Source organism: Sander lucioperca, chromosome 8 (genome assembly GCF_008315115.2).
Source record: "Sander lucioperca isolate FBNREF2018 chromosome 8, SLUC_FBN_1.2, whole genome shotgun sequence".
Lineage (NCBI taxonomy): Eukaryota > Metazoa > Chordata > Actinopteri > Perciformes > Percidae > Sander > Sander lucioperca.
The window spans coordinates 34,604,188-34,623,226 of NC_050180.1; the positions used below are offsets into that span (position 1 = coordinate 34,604,188).

A 19,039-nucleotide genomic window follows, 5' to 3' on the forward strand; every position below is an offset into this window, starting at 1 on the left:
CTGGCTGTCTCTCTGTGTGTGTGTGTGTGTGTGTGTGTGTGTGTGTGTGTGTGTGTGTGTGTGTGTGTCTGTCTCTGTGTGTGTGTGTGTGTGTGTGTGTGTGTGTGTGTGTGTGTGTGTGTGTGTGTGTGTGTGTGTGTGTCTGTCTCTGTGTGTGTGTGTGTGTGTGTGTGTGTGTGTATATATATATATGTGTGTGTGTGTGTGTGTGTGTGTGTGTGTGTCTGTCTCTGTGTGTGTGTGTGTGTGTGTGTGTGTGTGTGTGTGTGTATATATATATATGTGTGTGTGTGTGTGTGTGTGTGTGTGTGTGTGTGTGTGTGTCTGGCTGTCTCTCTCTGTGTGTGTGTGTGTGTGTGTGTGTGTGTGTGTGTGTCTGTCTCTGTGTGTGTGTGTGTGTGTCTGGCTGTCTCTCTCTGTGTGTGTGTGTGTGTGTGTGTGTGAGTGTGTGTGTGTGTGTGTATGTGTGTCTGTCTCTGTGTGTGTGTGTGTGTGTGAGTGTGTGTGTGTGTGTGTGTGTGTGTATGTGTGTCTGTCTCTCTGTGTGTGTGTGTGTGTGTGTGTGTGTGTGTGTGTGTGTGTGTGTGTGTATATATATGTGTGTGTGTGTGTGTGTGTGTGTGTGTGTGTGTGTGTGTGTGTGTGTGTGTGTGTGTGTGTGTGTCTGTCTCTGTGTGTGTGTGTGTGTGTGTGTGTCTGTCTCTGTGTGTGTGTGTGTGTGTGTGTGAGTGAGTGAGTGAGTGAGTGAGTGTGTGTGTGTGTGTGTGTGTGTGTGTGTGTGTGTGTGTGTGTGTGTGTGTGTGTGTGTGTGTGTGTGTGTGTGTGTGTGTGTGTGTGTGTGTGTGTTTGCTTCCTGTTGCCTCCACTTCATTAGCTCCGTCATTCTGCGGCTGCTAATGCCGGAGCTGCAGATTGCTAATTCAGCCTTCCTTCCTCGGCCAGATCTGAAGCACGATCGCTGGGACTCGCTGGCCGTTTACATTCTCTTCCTGACAGATGACTGCAGTTAAGTAATTTATCTGAGATCTGGAGATATGTTTTGTTGTTCAGCTCTTCTGTGCAGATAAAAAAACATCGACTGGCTCCTGAACAACAAGGAAACAGGAAAGAAAGGAGAGACTGGTTCTGTGCATTGAGATTAAGTTAAACTAGTGGCTGTCTGGGAGGTGAGACACCAATCTAAAGAGTGATGCAATACCGTCCGGGTGCCATGTCATTTCTCCGACGCTCCATTTTTCTCCGACCTCTCAATAACCCAAAAAAATTCCCTTTGGTCCTACTGCCCACTAGTCCGACGTCCCATTGATCCGACCATATAGGCCTTTGTGGATCACCTCCCGTAACTTCAAATCTGAATCAAAATAACAAGCAAAATTACTTTTCTCTAGCTTATTAAAGTGCCCATATTATGAAAAAAAACACTTTTTCTGGGATTTGGGGAGTTATTTTGTGTCTCTGGTGCTTCCACACTCATACAAACTTTGAAAAAATCCATCCATGCTGTTTAGAGTGAGATACGGTTTCTGAATGTGTCCTGTCTTCAGTCTCTGGGTGAGCTGGTCAAAATCTGCACGGCTTTCTACGTCACTAGCCGAGACGAGGGGCCTAGGGGGCTAACCGTTAGCATGGTAGCGCTGCTAGCTCGTTCTCAATGGCAAAACACTGCTACAACACACACTAGTTCACCCTAATCTACAAAAGAACTACTTCCATGTCCCTGTTCTGCAGGTATTCCACACAAAGTTGGAAGTGCGCCCTCGTTTAGAAGAAGTCTCCCGGCTAATCCTGCCTTGTACTACTGAAGTTGGAGAAACAGCTAGCTAGCTCATGTAGTCCTTACCTAGCTACTGAGCATGTGATCTTACCTAGCTACTGAGCATGTGATCTTACCTAGCTACTGAGCATGTGATCTTACCTAGCTACTGATCATGTGATCTTACCTAGCTACTGATCATGTGATCTTACCTAGCTACTGAGCATGTGCGACTGCCAACAAAGATGTTACAGCAGTGAGATGTCTCACTCTGTAGCTAAAACAGAGACCTGAACACAGGGTGAAAAGAGGAGCTGCAGCAATGAGCAGTACAACTAAAATATGGTGTTTTTAGAAAATTAAACCATGTAAACCTATTCTGGTACAACCTCAAAATACAATTATGAACCTGAAAATGAACATAATATGGGCACTTTAACACATTTAAATGTGTAGCCTATCTTTGAAAAACTGAAATAAAAATGTAGGCTAATTCCAAAGTCCAACAGGGTAAAGTTAGTTTTGGGTTGGATATTTATTTATTAGGAACACCATACTAATACTGTGTTTGATCCCATTTCGCCTTCAGAACTGCCTTAAAGTGGCCATGTTATGCTCATTTTCAGGTAACTCACCTAAAGGATTATTAGGAACACCATACTAATACCGTGTTTGACCCCCTTTCGCCTTCAGAACTGCCTTAATTCTTCGTGGCATTGATTCAACAAGGTGCTGGAAGCATTCTTTAGAAATGTTGGCCCATATTGATAGGATAGCATCCCCCACACCATTACACCACCACCACCAGCCTGCCCAGTGGTAACAAGGCATGACGGATCCATGTTCTCATTCTGTTCACGCCAAATTCTGACTCTACCATCTGAATGTCTCAACACAAATCGAGACTCATCAGACCAGGCAACATTTTTCCAGTCTTAAACTGTCCAATTTTGGTGCGTTCGTGCAAATTGTAGCCTCATTTTCCTATTTTTAGTGGAGATGAGTGGTACCCGGTGGGGTCTTCTGCTGGTGTAGCCCATCCACCTCAAGGTTGGGCGTGTTGTGGCTTCACAAATGCTTGGCTGCATACCTCAGTTGTAACGAGCTTCTATCAGCTTGAATCAGTCGGCCCATTCTCCTCTGACCTCTAGCATCAACAAGGCATTTTCACCCCCCAGGACTGCTGCATACTGGATGTTTTTCCCTTTTCAGACCATTCTTTGTAAACCCTAGAAATGGTTGTGGGTGAAAATCCCAGTAATTTAGCAGATTGTGAAATACTCCAACCATGCCACACTCAAAGTTGCTGAGATCACCTTTCGTTCCCATTCTGACATTCAGTTTGGAGTTCAGGAGATTGTCTAGACCAGGACCACACCCCTCAATGCACTGAAGCAGCTGCCATGTGATTGGTTGATTAGATAATTGCATTAACGAGAAATTTAACAGGTGTTCCTAATATTCCTTTAGGTGAGTGTATATTTCCATAAACCTGCAATGATAATGAACAGGAATGGGGCATATCCCTGCAATAACCAATGTGAAACTAACTTGATCAGTGAGAAGACGCCTAATCTTTATTATTATTTATATATTATTATTATAAATAATTGTCCCTAACCCTAACTCTATATGGTCGGAACAATGGGATGTCTGAGCAGAGGGTTTATTTTTTCCGAAACAAAGGGACGTGGGACTAGTGGGCTGCAGGACCAAAGGGAATTTTTCAGGTTATTGAGAGGTCGGAACAATGGAGCGTTGGAGAAATGGGCATTCCCCACCAGGGGCGGATTGGCCATCTGGCATTTCTGGCAATTGCCAGAGGGGCCGGACCATTTCTTTAAGGGTGAGGCTATTTGCACCCCTGGTACAATTAGCAGTGTATGCTATTCGTACCCTGGTGTAATTAGAAGTGCTATTCATACCCTGGTGCAATTAGAAATGAATGCTATTCGTACCCCGCCGGTGCACACAGCAATGTGTTCTATTAATACCCCGTCTGGTACAAATATCAATGTATGCTATTTGCACCCCTGTGCATTTACAGTACCTTGGCATATATTTACACACAGTTATCCATACTAATCATGTATTACACCTTTTTGGAATATTATCGCCCTGACATTCTTACCCTAACCATAACCAATCCCACTCCTCTTACCTAAACCTAACCAACCCAAACCAGAGCAGGCATATTCATGAGTCTTCCCCTACCACCCTGCAAAAAAAATGTCACGTTCGCGGGCCCTAACTTGCGCAATTGCATGCAAATTATCCAATCCAAAATGAAAAAAACAAGATCGCCTCACAGGGAAATTGAACTCCAGACTCCCAGACCAAAGGTCAGTGTTCTAACCACTCACCTAGCAATCCTTACAGGAAGTTTTACAACTGTTTACCACTTGGTGTCTTCAAGCCTCGGTTGCTAGGTAACCATACTGTATACAAAAAAATAGGTACTAACTAACAAACTAACGGTTGTATGCTTTCACTGAAGACAGAAAGCACAACTGTAGTATCCATTTTCCGCTAGAAATTCAATTGTTATAAACTTTAGAGACAAAACTTTCCTAATATGCCAGTTTCGGCTGTCATGGAAGATGAACGTCCGCCATGATTTTGGTGCACGCTGTCACTGCCCGATGTGAGTCGAGTGCTGATGTGAGTCGCGCATGCGTCACTTTGCGACAAGTAGCCTACAAGATGCTAACGGCTTTTTGAGCTAACGCACAGTCTATGAGCTAACGTTAGCAATCAAACAATCATAGATAGCTAAAACGTTTTTGAAATGACTGCTGCTGCTGGCTACAAGTTAGCAGTCAAACACAATAAAGGCTGTCACTTAATGGCGTTTTGAGCTAACGTTAGCAATCATAGATAGCTAAAACGTTTTTGAAATGACTGCTAGCTAAAAGTTAGCAATCAAACACAACAAAGGCTGTCACTTGAATGGCGTTTTGAGCTAACGTTAGCAACCAAACAGTCATAGATAGCTACAACATTTTTGAAATTATTACCATCTTCTGTTATTGTATGTAAAGAGAAACGTTTATTATTTGATAGATTTCACAAATTTCAGTATGACACGTTATGCCGTAAACAGTTTAAATCTGAGCATGCGCGACTCACATCTGCACTCGACTCACATCGGGCAGTGACACACGCGAGCAACGTGTTTTTGTTGTTACGTCACAGGGTGTGAATAGCTCAGCTGTGTGGCCGAGGCTATTCGTACCGGGGGTGCAAATAGACACTCCATTTCTTTAAATGTGGGCCGGTCAAATGTATTGTTGTGTAATATTAAGCATTTGGCCAGTCGGCAACTCTGCAATTAATCCGCGGTTCACATGTATAAATAAACTGTGGAGGTCTGTTACACTGTAGGCTATATTCAACATCACTGATTAAGTAGCCTAATCAATCCTACATCTTTCAACTTGGGAGCAAAACATGCTCCTTGGGGAAAAAAGTGACCATAAAGCCCTGCTCATGCTAATTAAACAACTGGACTTTGGGGTAAAGTGTTGTCGTATCCGGCCCATGTCCCGGATGTGGAAGCCCCCTTACTGGACTACTGAATATAATAATATTCCATTATATTTTGTATTTTGAATTGCCACCAGAATTTTGTGATTTCCTTGCCATAAATATTGACATTTTTTACCATAAATTGGTGCCTAAAAATGTATCAGAATGCAGGAATTAAAGTCTTTTACCCTCAAATTTTCTTGGGGGAGGACCCCCAGACCCCCTCCCCCCCGCTTTATGTGTTCCCGCAAAGACAAATTCTGAGCAAGGAAAAACCCTGAAGTATCACAGACAGCCATAAAAACATTTAAATTGCAGAGTTAGAGAGTTAAAACGGATGAAAAGATGGAGAACCAGACAGACAATATGTGACAGTGACAACAAAGAACAACATACTGTAGAGAATGACAGTAACAGCATACAAACGGCATAAATAAAAATTTGTTATAAACTTGTGCTCTTTAAAAAGTAGTAAGCATTGTTTGCCAGTTACATTAAATGACAAAAAATCTGTTACATAAGGTACTGCTTATATTATTTCACCATCTGTACACTAATGTAATTAGTGAATGCACATGGGCTGCATGGGCGTGGTAATGTGTGGCTACAGTGCCAGGGCCAAATGTTTGTCCCAGTCCGCCCCTGGTCCCCACTGTCAGCAGCGAAGTGGACAGTTTGGAAATAATGTGCAGAAATAGCCGCGTGTTCCTTCGATAGGTCTCCGGTTGTTCGAGAGCGATGTCCTCTCTTGTTTCCTGCCTTCAGTGGGACGCTTTGTAATTAGTTTATCAGAGAAAACTCCGGTCTCTCTGACACGTTCATTTAATTTCTGCTCTCTTCAAAGAGCCGAGATGTAACCCTCGCTGTGAGCATTTTGTTCCACTCTCCCACACAGCTTTTTACGGCTGATTCTCTGCAAGTTTTTCAAACGTGTAGATGTAAATAACCGGAGGCGGAAAAGCTTCAAAAACGCAGCTGAAGCTGCACAGAGTCGACAGGAGGAAGAGTGAGATAATGTGATGTCAGTGTGGCGAGCAGCAGGTCCCGGCCTCAGGCGCCGTCACGCTGTGTCCGCCCACGAGCCCAATGAGATTATCTCAGGGTTCATTTTTAAAATTTGAGATTCTCACACACACACACACACGCGCTGATGTTTCCCCCGTGTGAAGGCGGTGGCTGGCGGGAAGTCAAGCTGCTGATGTTCATGCAGTGAGTCATGGTTATGCTCTGATCTGATTGGACGAAACACCAGGACTTACACATTGTTGCACAGAGGAGGAAAGGCACTGGCACGCATGAGTGCATGCTGTGTGTGTGTGTGTGTGTGTGTGTGTGTGTGTGTGTGTGTGTGTGTGTGTGTGTGTGTGTGTACATCTCCAAAATTACATAATCCTCACTGAAACATTCATGCGTGTACTGTTTCTCTGTGTGTCACACACACACACACACACACACACACACTTAACTTTTCTGCTGCACTTTAAATTTTCACATGATTTAAGGTGACAGCAGAAACTGGGTTGTTGCATGTTATCTATTTTAAAATTATAACTCCAACTACAACTCCAGTTAAACTAGGAAGAATCTAATAACTATCATAACATGAATTCTTGATTGTCCTTATTGTAATATAGCAGGCTGTTCTCATGAAGCATTCGTACCGTGGGACCATTGGGCTGTGGGACCATTGGGCTGTGGGACCATTGGGCTGTGGGACCATAGGGCTGTGGGAACATAGGGCTGTGGGACCATTGGGCTGTGGGACCATTGGGCTGTGGGAACATAGGGCTGTGGGACCATTGGGCTGTGGGAACATAGGGCTGTGGGAACATAGGGCTGTGTGAACATAGGGCTGTGGGACCATTGGGCTGTGGGAACATAGGACTGTGGGACCATTGGGCTGTGGGAACATAGGGCTGTGGGAACATTGGGCTGTGGGAACATAGGGCTGTGGGAACATGGGACTGTGGGACCATTGGGCTGTGGGAACATAGGGCTGTGGGAACATAGGGCTGTGGGAACATAGGGCTGTGGGAACATTGGGCTGTGGGAACATGGGACTGTGGGAACATGGGACTGTGGGAACATAGGGCTGTGGGACCATTGGGCTGTGGGAACATAGGGCTGTGGGAACATAGGGCTGACCCTGAAGACAGGAAATAAAACCAAAGAGGATGGAAGCATATGAGAAAAGAAGGGATGGAAGTGGGTGAGAGGTATGAATATAAGTCTCCATCTGCTTCTGCAGGAGAAACAAAGTGTAAACACAAACAGGACACACATTGATCCACTGGAGTTGACGTCTTGACACGAAACAATTCATTTTAAACAATTTCCTGTTTGCTTGTTTTCACTTTTCCGCTTGGTGAAGTCTGGAGGTTTTATTTATACTTCCTGATAAACCTGCGTTCATTTAATTAAGAGATCACAAGAGAAGAAAATACAAACTGTGCTGCGGGACAAACACAAGAGAAGGAAGACGTGACATCTCAGGATTTTATTTCAAGACCACAACTGCCTTTTGATTGTTTTATCAAGGCATTTCTCATGATACATGTATGGTAGTCTATATCTATGACGTTCCACTTTCAGGATTGCTCTGGTTTTTGGCCTGGTCCTGGTCCTGGTCTTGTCCCGGTCTTAACCCCTCAAAGTCCTGGTCTCAACCCCTCAAAGTCCTGGTCTTGTCCCGGTCTCAACTCCTCAAAGTCTCGGTCTTGTCTCGGTCTTGACTTGGTCTCAACCCCTCAAAGTCTCGGTCTCAACACCTCAAAGTCTCGGTCTCAACCCCTCAAAATCTCGGTCTCAACCCAACAAAGTCTCGGTCTCAACCCCTCAAAGTCTTGGTCTTGACTCGGTCTCAACCCCTCAAAGTCTCGGTCTCAACCCCTCAAAGTCTCGGTCTCAACCCAACAAAGTCTCGGTCTCAACCCCTCAAAGGCTCGGTCTTGACTCGGTCTCAACCCCTCAAAGTCTCGGTCTTGACTCGGTCTCAACCCCTCAAAGTCTCGGTCTTGACTCGGTCTCAACCCCTCAAAGTCTCGGTCTTGTCTCGGTCTTGACTCGGTCTCAACCCCTCAAAGTCTCGGTCTTGACTCCGTCTAAACACCTCAAAGTCTCGGTCTCAACCCCTCAAAGTCTCGGTCTTGTCTCGGTCTTGACTCGGTCTCAACTCCTCAAAGTCTCGGTCTCAACCCCTCAAAGTCTCGGTCTCAACCCAACAAAGTCTCGGTCTCAACCCCTCAAAGTCTTTTCAAAGTCTGTTTAGAGTCTCCCAGTGTATGCTAGGCATTAGTTGCTTTGCGGCGCCACACAGTCGCCATTTTCAGGCTTCCGGAGAGCCCAGTCTCTCATTCCCTTTGTTACGAAACAACCCTCATCAATGTTGAGATGTTTATGTCTGGAACAAAGAGGTGAGCGATAGTCTTTTTAAAGTGTGTTCAGAGTCTTCTAGTGGACGGTAGGCATTAGAGTCTGTGCTGAGCTGCAGCAAAACAGACTATAAGAATATAATAAAAACATGACCTGGGTGTCACTCTTTGAGGACGCCATGGACGCCATGACGAGTTTCTGAATGGCAGACATTGATGAATAGGCCGCTGATGTTTTAGAGAAGAAGGACGATTAGCGGGAGCATTAATGTGTTGTTGGTGCAGAGAGGCTTTTCTCCAGCGTCCTTTACTCCCAGCATTAGTAAACTATTCAGAAAGGACAAGGTCTTTCATGCTGATGCTTTTGTTCTGATTGGGATGTTTCATTAAAAGTAATGAAGACCTTCACGAGTTCTCTCCGTATTTGTTTAGTTGGAGCGTGGAGACAAAGGCTGCGGAGTTGGTGGACTTTTTCTCTCTTTGGTTTTTGTGAATTTGATACATTATACATTCATATCATACATTTTTACACTGTTTTCCTTCCTATAGATGTATAGATAGATCCTTTTATTAATCCTTTGCAGGAAATTACAGTGTCAGCAGCTTCAAGACAGGTATAACACCACACATTTCATACTCAAATGTATCCATATGAATAAGTTAAAATACAAAAATATATATATAAATGAAATGAAAGTTATTTTTGTGCATTATAGAGTCATATAGCAGCTGGTATGAAGGACTTCCTATACCGCTCCTCCGACTTGCACATTGGTGCCATCAGTCTTTGACTGAAGGTGCTGCTGTTTATCACCTTCAGGAGGTGGAGTGGGTGTAATAATAAATAATAACAATATATACTTTATTAATCCCACAAGGGGGAATTACAATGTTTTCACTATGTTGTTATTATTATACACATTACACACAGGCCTGAATTACACACACATGCTCAGTACCTCTACATGCACTAATGGAGAGATGTCAGAGTGAGGGGGCTGCCCATATTGACATATATAAGAATTGACCACCAGATCCAGTGTTGTAATGTAACGGAGTACAAATACTTCGTTACTGTACTTAAGTAGAAATTTCAGGTATCTGTACTTTACTTCGCTATTTAAATTTATGTCAACTTTCACTTTTACTCCACTACATTTCCTAGATAAAATGTATACTTTTACTCTGTTATATTTCCACTAAGCATCTTCGTTACTCGTTACTAAAAAAATAAAATTAGAAAAAAATGTGTGCGACTGCAATAAGGGAGGTTTGGCGAATCACTGCTCCTAGATTGCATTACGCACGCTACGCACGCCGCGCGCTGTATTTCAGCGCTTGTTTGTTGCTAAAGGAGGAGGAGGACGCACAACTGAAACCGCCATGGAAGCACGAGCACCTACTGGAGGACCTCCCGTTACCGTAGACGACCACCCCGACGATAGTGGTGACCTCGGTGAACAGGGTAGTGGTGAAGATAACGTCATACACCCGTGGCCGTATTTGCAAGAAATGTTTCTGTACATTGGAATGAAAGATTCTTCCTACCGGATGATTAAGAAGATATGGGAACCCTGAATATGCTTTATGCTTTACTGTAAGAAAGCCACAATAGAGTTCACAATAAAAGTTCTAACCGCTTGCTTTTTTTAAAAAAAAAAAAAAACTTTTTACTTTTACTTCAAATACTTAAGTACATTAAATATCAGAAAATTACTTTTGATACTTAAGTACAGTATATATCAGATACTTTAAGACTTTTACTTAAGTAATATTCTAAAAGGTAACTTCTACTTCTACTTCGACTTCTACCAAAGTCTTTTTCTAGTACGATACTTGTACTTTTACTCAAGTATTGCTTTCTAGTACTTTATACAACACTGAACAGATCCCGTGTCTCTGGATGGAGACCAGTGAAGGATGTTAGAAGATCTTTCCCGGTGACGGCTGAGCGTTACTGAGCAGCCTCCAACTGAGCTTGAAGACGTAGATGTGACGTGAGCAACCTGTCTGAAAGTTGGAAGTCTTCTGGTAGCTGTGCCAAGAGAAATCTCAATCATTCCCAATCTAGCAGAGACGGAGAGCGTAGGTATATGTAAGGAGATGGTGTTGAGGGTAGATGTAGTCATGAGCAGATATTGACACTCAGGATGAGTCAAAGAGGATGTTGAAATGATGGGCTTTTATTATTATTGTCCCAATTAAGGCCCACAGGCAAAAATAACAATTATCAAAACCCAAAATTAAAAAAAAATACTTTCACCAAAAATAAAATAAATTGACGTGAGAGTCAAAAATTGATAAATGATACAAAGACACAGAGATACAGAGATACAGCTGTATATAAGTTGACTTTTCCAAACTAGTCACCAGAGCCTTCCACAGACTTACGTCCTCACCCCTCTCGCTCCACGAACAACTCAAACTGCCAGTCTATAAAGACCTGTAGCGCGCCTGGAATTGGAACATACCAACCAAAACTAACATACAGGGGTGGCTAAGGTGAGCAGACATTAAAAGCGACAAACAGCCAAAATTATTAGATCTAATAGGCTAGAAATTTACAGAAGATTATTTACCTGACTCACAAAAACATTGCACTAAGCCACAAGATCACTTGATGGACAATAAAAATAATTACTCCTAATTCCGGTCACTTCCTGTTACCCCGGGTGTACTAACATCATTTAAACTCCCCGATCGCGGCAAACTTTCCTTTATCAACAAAAGAGAGCAGACGCCGGTAAGCTACAAAGACTACATGTTATACTGTTACCTTTTAAACTAAATAAACAGCAATGCAGTTAACAAAGACGTAAGCGTTGTGTGATTATTATACATGGTTATGTTTGTGACAAACAGTATGGTTTTAAACAATAGAGAATGATGCATTGATGGATATAGCTATAGCCTAAAAATCACCGCAGTATTATATGTTAAATTTGTGCACAAGAACGCTACGGGATTACTGTAGGGAATTTGATGAATGGCTTGTTTAACAGACGATTTGAAACAGAGCATATTGACACGCTAACACAATAAACAGACAACATTTACAGTCCGTCTTTCAGAGCTAAACTAGGTAGCGCATCGCTACCGTGACGGCAGGCATGCGCCCCGTCACACAGGCTAATTATTGATCACTAAAATGATAGTTAACATTAGTAATTAAACTTAAACAGCTAATGGAAGTCCAAACTGCCTGAGAGCTTCTCCTGTACTATACGGTAATTCCTCTACTATGAGACAGTAAGTCTCGTGGTTATGACCCAATCGTTAGCCTATTTTTATAACAACGTCTGCTACGGAGCCATAACGTGAGGTACAAGGTAATCTAGCCTTTTATACATTGTCGTGTTTCTTTAGAAATAAACAATGGACAAATAGAGTCTTTAAACTCTTCAGATGTAAAGTTATTCTCTGTCAAAGTGATGTCAACATGAATGGCAGTCAATGGGATGCTAACGGGAGGTGATGGTTTGGTAGCATCAAAATGGCGCCATAGGAGCTACGCGTTCCGAGGAGAAGCTGACCCCCTTGGTTGCCCATGGAAAGGCGCCCCGAGCAGTTGGGGGTTCGGTGCCTTGCTCAAGAGCACCTTGGAGGTGAACTGGCACCTCTCCAGCTACCAGTCCACCACTTACAATACCCCGTATGCCACCCCTATTGCAGGGTTGGTCAGTATTGATCCTAGTTTATTAAATGTTCTGGCCCCTGCCACCTGCTGGACTGTCTAGTTCAGTCTGACCACCGAGCCGGCCTTCTTGATGAGCCTATCCACTCTGTTTCTGTCTGCTGTGCGGACGCAGTCTCCCCAACAGGCCACAGCAAAAAAAAAACACAGGCCACATCTATCTGTGTGAAACAACCTTAAAGGTCCCATGGCATGAAAAGTCACTTTATGAGGTTTTTTAACATTAATATGAGTTCCCCCAGCCTGCCTATGGTCCCCCAGTGACTAGAAATGGTGATAGGTGTAAACCGAGCCCTGGGTATCCTGCTCTGCCTTTGAGAAAATGAAAGCTTAGATGGGCCAATCAGGAATCTTCTCTTTATGACGTCATAAGGGGAAAGGTTACCTCCCCTTTCTCTGCTTTGACCACCCAGAGAATTTGGCCCACCCATGAGAGAGAGAGAGAGACATCATGGCTTTCAAACGAGTGAAGCATGGCAGTTGGTCAAGGCCCCCCCCCCCCCCCCCCCACCCCCCCTCCACCTTGCCCCCCCCCCTCTCTCTCTCTCCTCCTCAATAGCATTTAAAGCTACAGACACAGAAATGGCACATCCTCAGGAAAGCTCATTGTAGGACTGGCTCTAGAGGCTGTAATTCTGCACCAAGGCTGGATTTCGGGAAAGAGACTTCAGATACAGTATTAGGGGACCACTAAGGTCTATATAAAGAGACTTCAGATACAGTATTAGGGGACCACTAAGGTCTATATAAAGAGACTTCAGATACAGTATTAGGGGACCACTAAGGTCTATATAAAAGAGACTTCAGATACAGTATTAGGGGACCACTAAGGCCTATATAAAAGCATCCGAAGAGCACCATGTCATGGGACCTTTAAACCAATTTCCTCTGCAGCCTCTTTCTTATCTTTCTACTCTCACATCATCTAAGTGAACAAAGCGCTTGTTAGAAAATGTATATATCCTTGTGTGTCTCATTCAACCTTTGGAACATTATTGAAGTGAACCCTGCTTTGTGTTATTTTGGTCTCCGAGCTCCTAACTGCTTTCAGAGTCCAGTAGATGATAGGATAAGAACCACAAAACTATCTTGATCGGATTGTTTCCTAACAGTGGTTGTTTCCTGTGTCTCTGGTTGTATTTCGGAGCCATTTTCAAGCAGGCTGTTGTCCAGAGGCCCCTCGAACCGTTCAGTAACCAAACCAACAAAAGTGACATTACATTCAGACTGATCTCACAAAGTGCTGTATGTATGACACGCCAATCTGTATGCCATTTTTGCTTGTTATCAAGACACATAATCATTTTTTAGCGTGTTTACCAACGCCGTTTGGCCTCCATTGACCTACATTACATGTATACATCGCCATAGTGAGTAGTATGAAAGGAGGGAGGTTGGGTGGGTAAAACACAGGACTTTCACCCTGGAGAGCTGGGATCGCGTCCCACGTTTGGCGTTTAACAACCGTTTTTTGTTTTTTTTAATAAAGCCTTCCCCAATGTTCTTTTCCTAAACCCAACTGTTTGTTTTCCTAAGCGTGTGACGTTGGTCACCGTCGTGTTTTTGTCGTTTTTTAGTATTACTAAAGCCTTTCCCAATGTTCTTTTCCTAAACCCAACCTTTTTTTTTTACATGCGTGTGACGTTGTTCTCGCTATAGCACGCCACGTGGTGACGCCACGTGGTGTGTATGTTTACATCCGCTGTATACAGCGTAGACATACACACGGATAGCTCAAAATGCGTACAGATAACACGCCACTTGGCTTAAGAAAGTTAGCGTGTATGTTTACGCAAAGTCATGACGTTACGTTGGAATCCTGTCATCTGCTGGCTTGACCCCTGTGAGTTGATTCTGAAAGCAGTGGCGAGACCTCGGAGAACAACGCCACACGAAGCAGAGTTCAGTTCACAATGTTCAAAGTTTAATGAGACACGAGAGGATGTACATAGTTACCAACAATCGCTCCATTCATTTTGTAATATACAAAATAGTCAGGATGGGCAATAGGATCGTCTCAAGGTTTGTTCACACAGATAGGAATTGCAATTCAGGATGCAAAGAAAACGGATGAGAACGACTTTCTTCAGGCTACATTTAACATCGCTAGGTTTTGGTTTTTAAGCGTTAAGTTTTGAGCCAAAAGTGATCTCGGTGAAGAACTAATCTCTGTTTAAACTAACACGCTCAAACCAAAATATCTCATCATCATTCTGCTTTTTCAGAGTTTTTTTGTCACTCTGGGGAGCAAAGTGCAGCTTGTCTTTTATCTGGTAAAATCCTGATAACTCGGTCATGTTTGGCTGTAAATCATTAACAGCACCGACTTCGAGCTGTAATGTTTCTGCCATCCGTTGGTTTGATAAAATCTGACGGCCGGGCGAGCTGCCACCTGGATGAACACGGCCCTCCATTTCTCATAATTAGTTAATTAGCTTAGCGTGAAACATGGCGACTAACAAAGAGGGAGAAAAAACAAACCTATTAGGGCAGGAAAGTGGGAAAGTTAAATAACTAATGGCTTTGTTTTTGCAGCTTGGAACTGAAATACAAATTCATACTGTTGTTAATTTTCCTCCTGCTTTGTGTTCGGAGTTAATGTGCAGTCTGCTCCCCCCCCACCCACCTCTGCAGCCCCGTCATTACATTTCCTGCCCGGTGCAGCTGGAGCTCGGCCAGGCATGCAGAAGCCAATAATCAGGAGCTGATTGTTCCCTCACCTCCGTAAGAACGAGTCGTACACGTCACTTTTGTCTTGTAACAGGAGAAAATTACATCTCATGAGCAGCTGAATGCTCTCCTGCTTCCACGGTGAGTGACCTCGCTCTCTCTCTCCGCTCTGTTTTCTTACACAGTCGGTGCGTTTTAACGCAGCAGTGACCAGGGTATGCATGGTGGAGTGACTAACTGGGGTTATGCCAGTTCTCCCCGTATACATGAGCATTAATTAAGGTTTTTGTCAAAGTCAAGTTTATTTCATCCATAAAAATGGAAATTACAGTGCTCATGCCCGCCTAATACAATACAATACATAATTACAATACAAAATGTATAAAAATGTAAAAGTGCTTGTTGTGCTGTCTGATAGCCTGAGGTATAAAAGAGAGAACATAGTTAGTTAGTTCGTGTCACGGGAGGCCTTAGCCTACCACTACGTTCCATTACTCTGCTCCAATCCCTTTCAATTCACCAAACGAGTAAGAAACTCTCACGGCATAACACCCTTGTCTGTCCAAAGACTGCAAGAGGTATGTGCAAAACAGCAACAACCAGCACTTCTTGACGTCCATCGCAGATAAAAAGTCTAAAAATATAAAAGAAAATCTAAAAATAGACGTGGGTAGCGTGGTCTGCCACAGGAGCAGCGACCGGTTGACCTTTGTCAAAATAAAAATGGTAGCACTTTACTTGAAGGTATCTACATAAGACACAGTCATGACACCATGACCATAACCGTAACCATAACAATGACCATAACCATGACCATGACCATGACCATAACCATGACCATGACCATGACCCTAACCATGACCATAACCATGACCATGACCATGATCATGACCATAACCATGACGATAACCATGACCATGACCATGACCATGACAATAACCATGACCATGACCATAACCATGACAATAACCATGACCATGACCATAACCATGACAATAACCATGACCATGACCATGGCCATAACCATAACCATAACCATGACCATGACCATGGCCATGACCATAACCATGACCATGACCATAACCATAACCATAACCATAACCATGACCATAACCATGACCATAACCATGACTATAACCATGACCATGACCATAACCATGACCATAATCATAATCATAATCATGACCATAACCATGACCATGACCATAACCATAACCATGACCATGACCATGACCATAACCATAACCATGACCATGACCATAACCATAACCATAACCATGACCATGACCATGGCCATGACCATAACCATGACCATGACCATAACCATGACCATGACCATGACCATAACCATAACCATAACCATGACCATGACCATGGCCATGACCATAACCATGACCATGACCATAACCATGACCATAACCATGACCATAACCATGGCCATGACCATAACCATGACTATAAAAATGACCATGACCATAACCATAACCATGACCATAACCATGACCATAACCATGACCATGACCATGACCATGACCATGACAATAACCATAACTTGTCATGACAAAACCGAATGACACTTACAGAAAGAAGTGTTATGTCATAAACGTTTATGACTTGTTTATAATGTTTATGACACGTTCATGACAGGGTCATGTCACAGAAATTGGCCAAGCGCGTATATATAGCAGAGCGCCAGTTCTTGTAAACTTCTCACACGCTTCTGGGTGGTTGCTGGTGGAATAACAAACTTTGTCTTGTATCGCCGCAATTGCTGGCAGCGTCCGCGGCAGTGCCGGAACGCACCGCGCGCGAGTGCATGTTTGTATGTGACGTGTGTGTGTGTGTGTGTGTGTGTGTGTGTTTGTCTCTGTCTGTGTGTGTGTGTGTGTGTGTGTGTGTGTGTGTGTGTGTGTGTGTGTGTGTGTGTGCGTGCGTGTGTCTGTCTGTGTCTGTGTGTGTGTGTGTGTGTGTGTGTGTGTGTGTGTGTGTGTGTGTGTGGGTGGGTGTGTGTGCGTGCGTGTGTTTGTCTCTGTCTGTGTGTGTGTGTGTGTGTGTGTGTGTATGTGTGTGTGTGTGTGTGTGTGTGTGCGTGCGTGTGTCTGTCTGTGTGTGTGTGTGTGTGTGTGTGTGTGTGTGTGTGTGTGTGTGTGTGGGTGGGTGTGGGTGTGTGTGTGTGTGTCTGTGTCTGTCTGTGTGTGTGTGTGTGTGTGTGTGTGTGTGTGTGTGTGTGTGTGTGTGTGTGTTCTTACCGACTGAAATGGTCCACACCGCCATGATCTTGAGGCGGGCCTTGGTGTGGGAGTTGAAGCGGCTGTGGTGGATCGGGTTCCGTATGCCGATGTATCGATCCAGAGAGATGGCGCAGAGGTGCATGATGGACGCCGTGGAGAACAGGACGTCCAGGTAGATCCAGATGGGACAAAGGTCAGAGGGCAGCGGCCACCCGTAATCTGCAGCGGGGGTGGGGGTGGGGTGGGGGGGGGGGGGGGGAAGGGGATGGAAAAGAAGTAAAAACGGTTTAGTTTTCACAGATCCTTTGAACAAACGTTTCAAGATTAGATATCACATGAACGTTTTAACGCTCGGCTGAGGTGGAAAAGTTGGCGTATTGACAGAAAGAAAATGTGAATAAATGATGACGAACACGTGAGATCAGTGTGGAGAGAAGAGGAGACTGGAACCTTCCTCACATTCATACGTGAAACCAACAGAAATGTTTCCAATTCATTTTCTGTCATTAGTCAAATAATTATCGCCTAACTGAATAATGGATTCGGCTTCATGTGCTTTGTGCAAAAGTCCATCCATCCATCCATCCATCCATCCATCTATCCATCCATCCATCCATCCATCCATCCATCCATCTATCCATTCATCTTCGTCCGCTTATCTCGTATCGGGTCGCGGGGGTAGCAGCTCCAGCAGGGGACCCCAAACTTCCCTTTCCCGAGCCACATTAACCAGCTCCGACTGGGGGATCCCGAGGCGTTCCCAGGCCAGGTTGGAGATATAATCCCTCCACCTAGTCCTGGTCTTCCCCGAGGCCTCCTCCAAGCTGGACGTGCCTCCACCTAGTCCTGGTCTTCCCCGAGGCCTCCTCCAAGCTGGACGTGCCTCCACCTAGTCCTGGTCTTCCCCGAGGCCTCCTCCAAGCTGGACGTGCCTCCACCTAGTCCTGGTCTTCCCCGAGGCCTCCTCCAAGCTGGACGTGCCTCCACCTAGTCCTGGTCTTCCCCGAGGCCTCCTCCCAGCTGGACGTGCCTGGACCACCTCCCTAGGGAGGCGCCCAGGGGGCATCCTTACCAGATGCCCGAACCACCTCAACTGGCTCCTTTCGACACGAAGGAGCAGCGGCTCTACTCCGAGGGTAGGAACATAAACTGACCGGTAGATCGAGAGCTCTGCCTTCTGGCTCAGCTCTCTTTTCGGCACAATGGTTCAAAAATCTTAATCTGTAAAGTAAAGCTGCCAGACAAATGTAACGCAGTAAAAGGATAAAATAGTATGAGAGGAAAAAACTAACGTACAAGTACGTCAAATGTATACGTAACCCTTGTGTTGTCTTCCCGTTGACCATGCAACTTTTAGTTTTTCTGGGTCAAAATTTTAGTTTTTACCGATGTTTTTGTCACTTTATTAGACTTTTTGGACACTTTTTTTCCCAATTTTTTTGTCACTAATTTCTGATGTTATTGTCGATTTTTTTAATCGATTTTTCTGCACTTTTTTTTAAAATTTTTTGTTGTTTTTCCAACATTTTTTGTCAATGTTTTCCAACATTCTTTGATAAAAAAAATTTCAAACGCTATAAAATAGAAATTGAATAACTCACCCAAATTCAATGAAAGTAGTAAACTGATCTTTTATTTTACATGTAAAGAGTAGGGCTGTCAATATAAAGCGTTAATTTCGATTAATTAATCTGAGAAAAAATAACGTGTTAAAAAATTAACGCAGATTGACGTATATTGATGTTTGCATACAGACGAAAATCTGGAGTCACTGATATGTCTGCTTTTCTCT

General features: G+C 43.9%; 1 protein-coding gene across 1 annotated transcript in view; it reads right to left on the bottom strand.

The window, feature by feature from the left end:
- Positions 1–19,039, bottom strand: part of LOC116065935 (5-hydroxytryptamine receptor 2A-like) — a 71,342-nt gene that overhangs the window by 15,945 nt on the left and 36,358 nt on the right. The window contains exon 2 of the mRNA XM_031321591.2: positions 17,266–17,466. Coding sequence (XP_031177451.1) covers positions 17,266–17,466 — 201 coding nt within the window. The remainder of the gene's footprint in view (positions 1–17,265; positions 17,467–19,039) is intronic.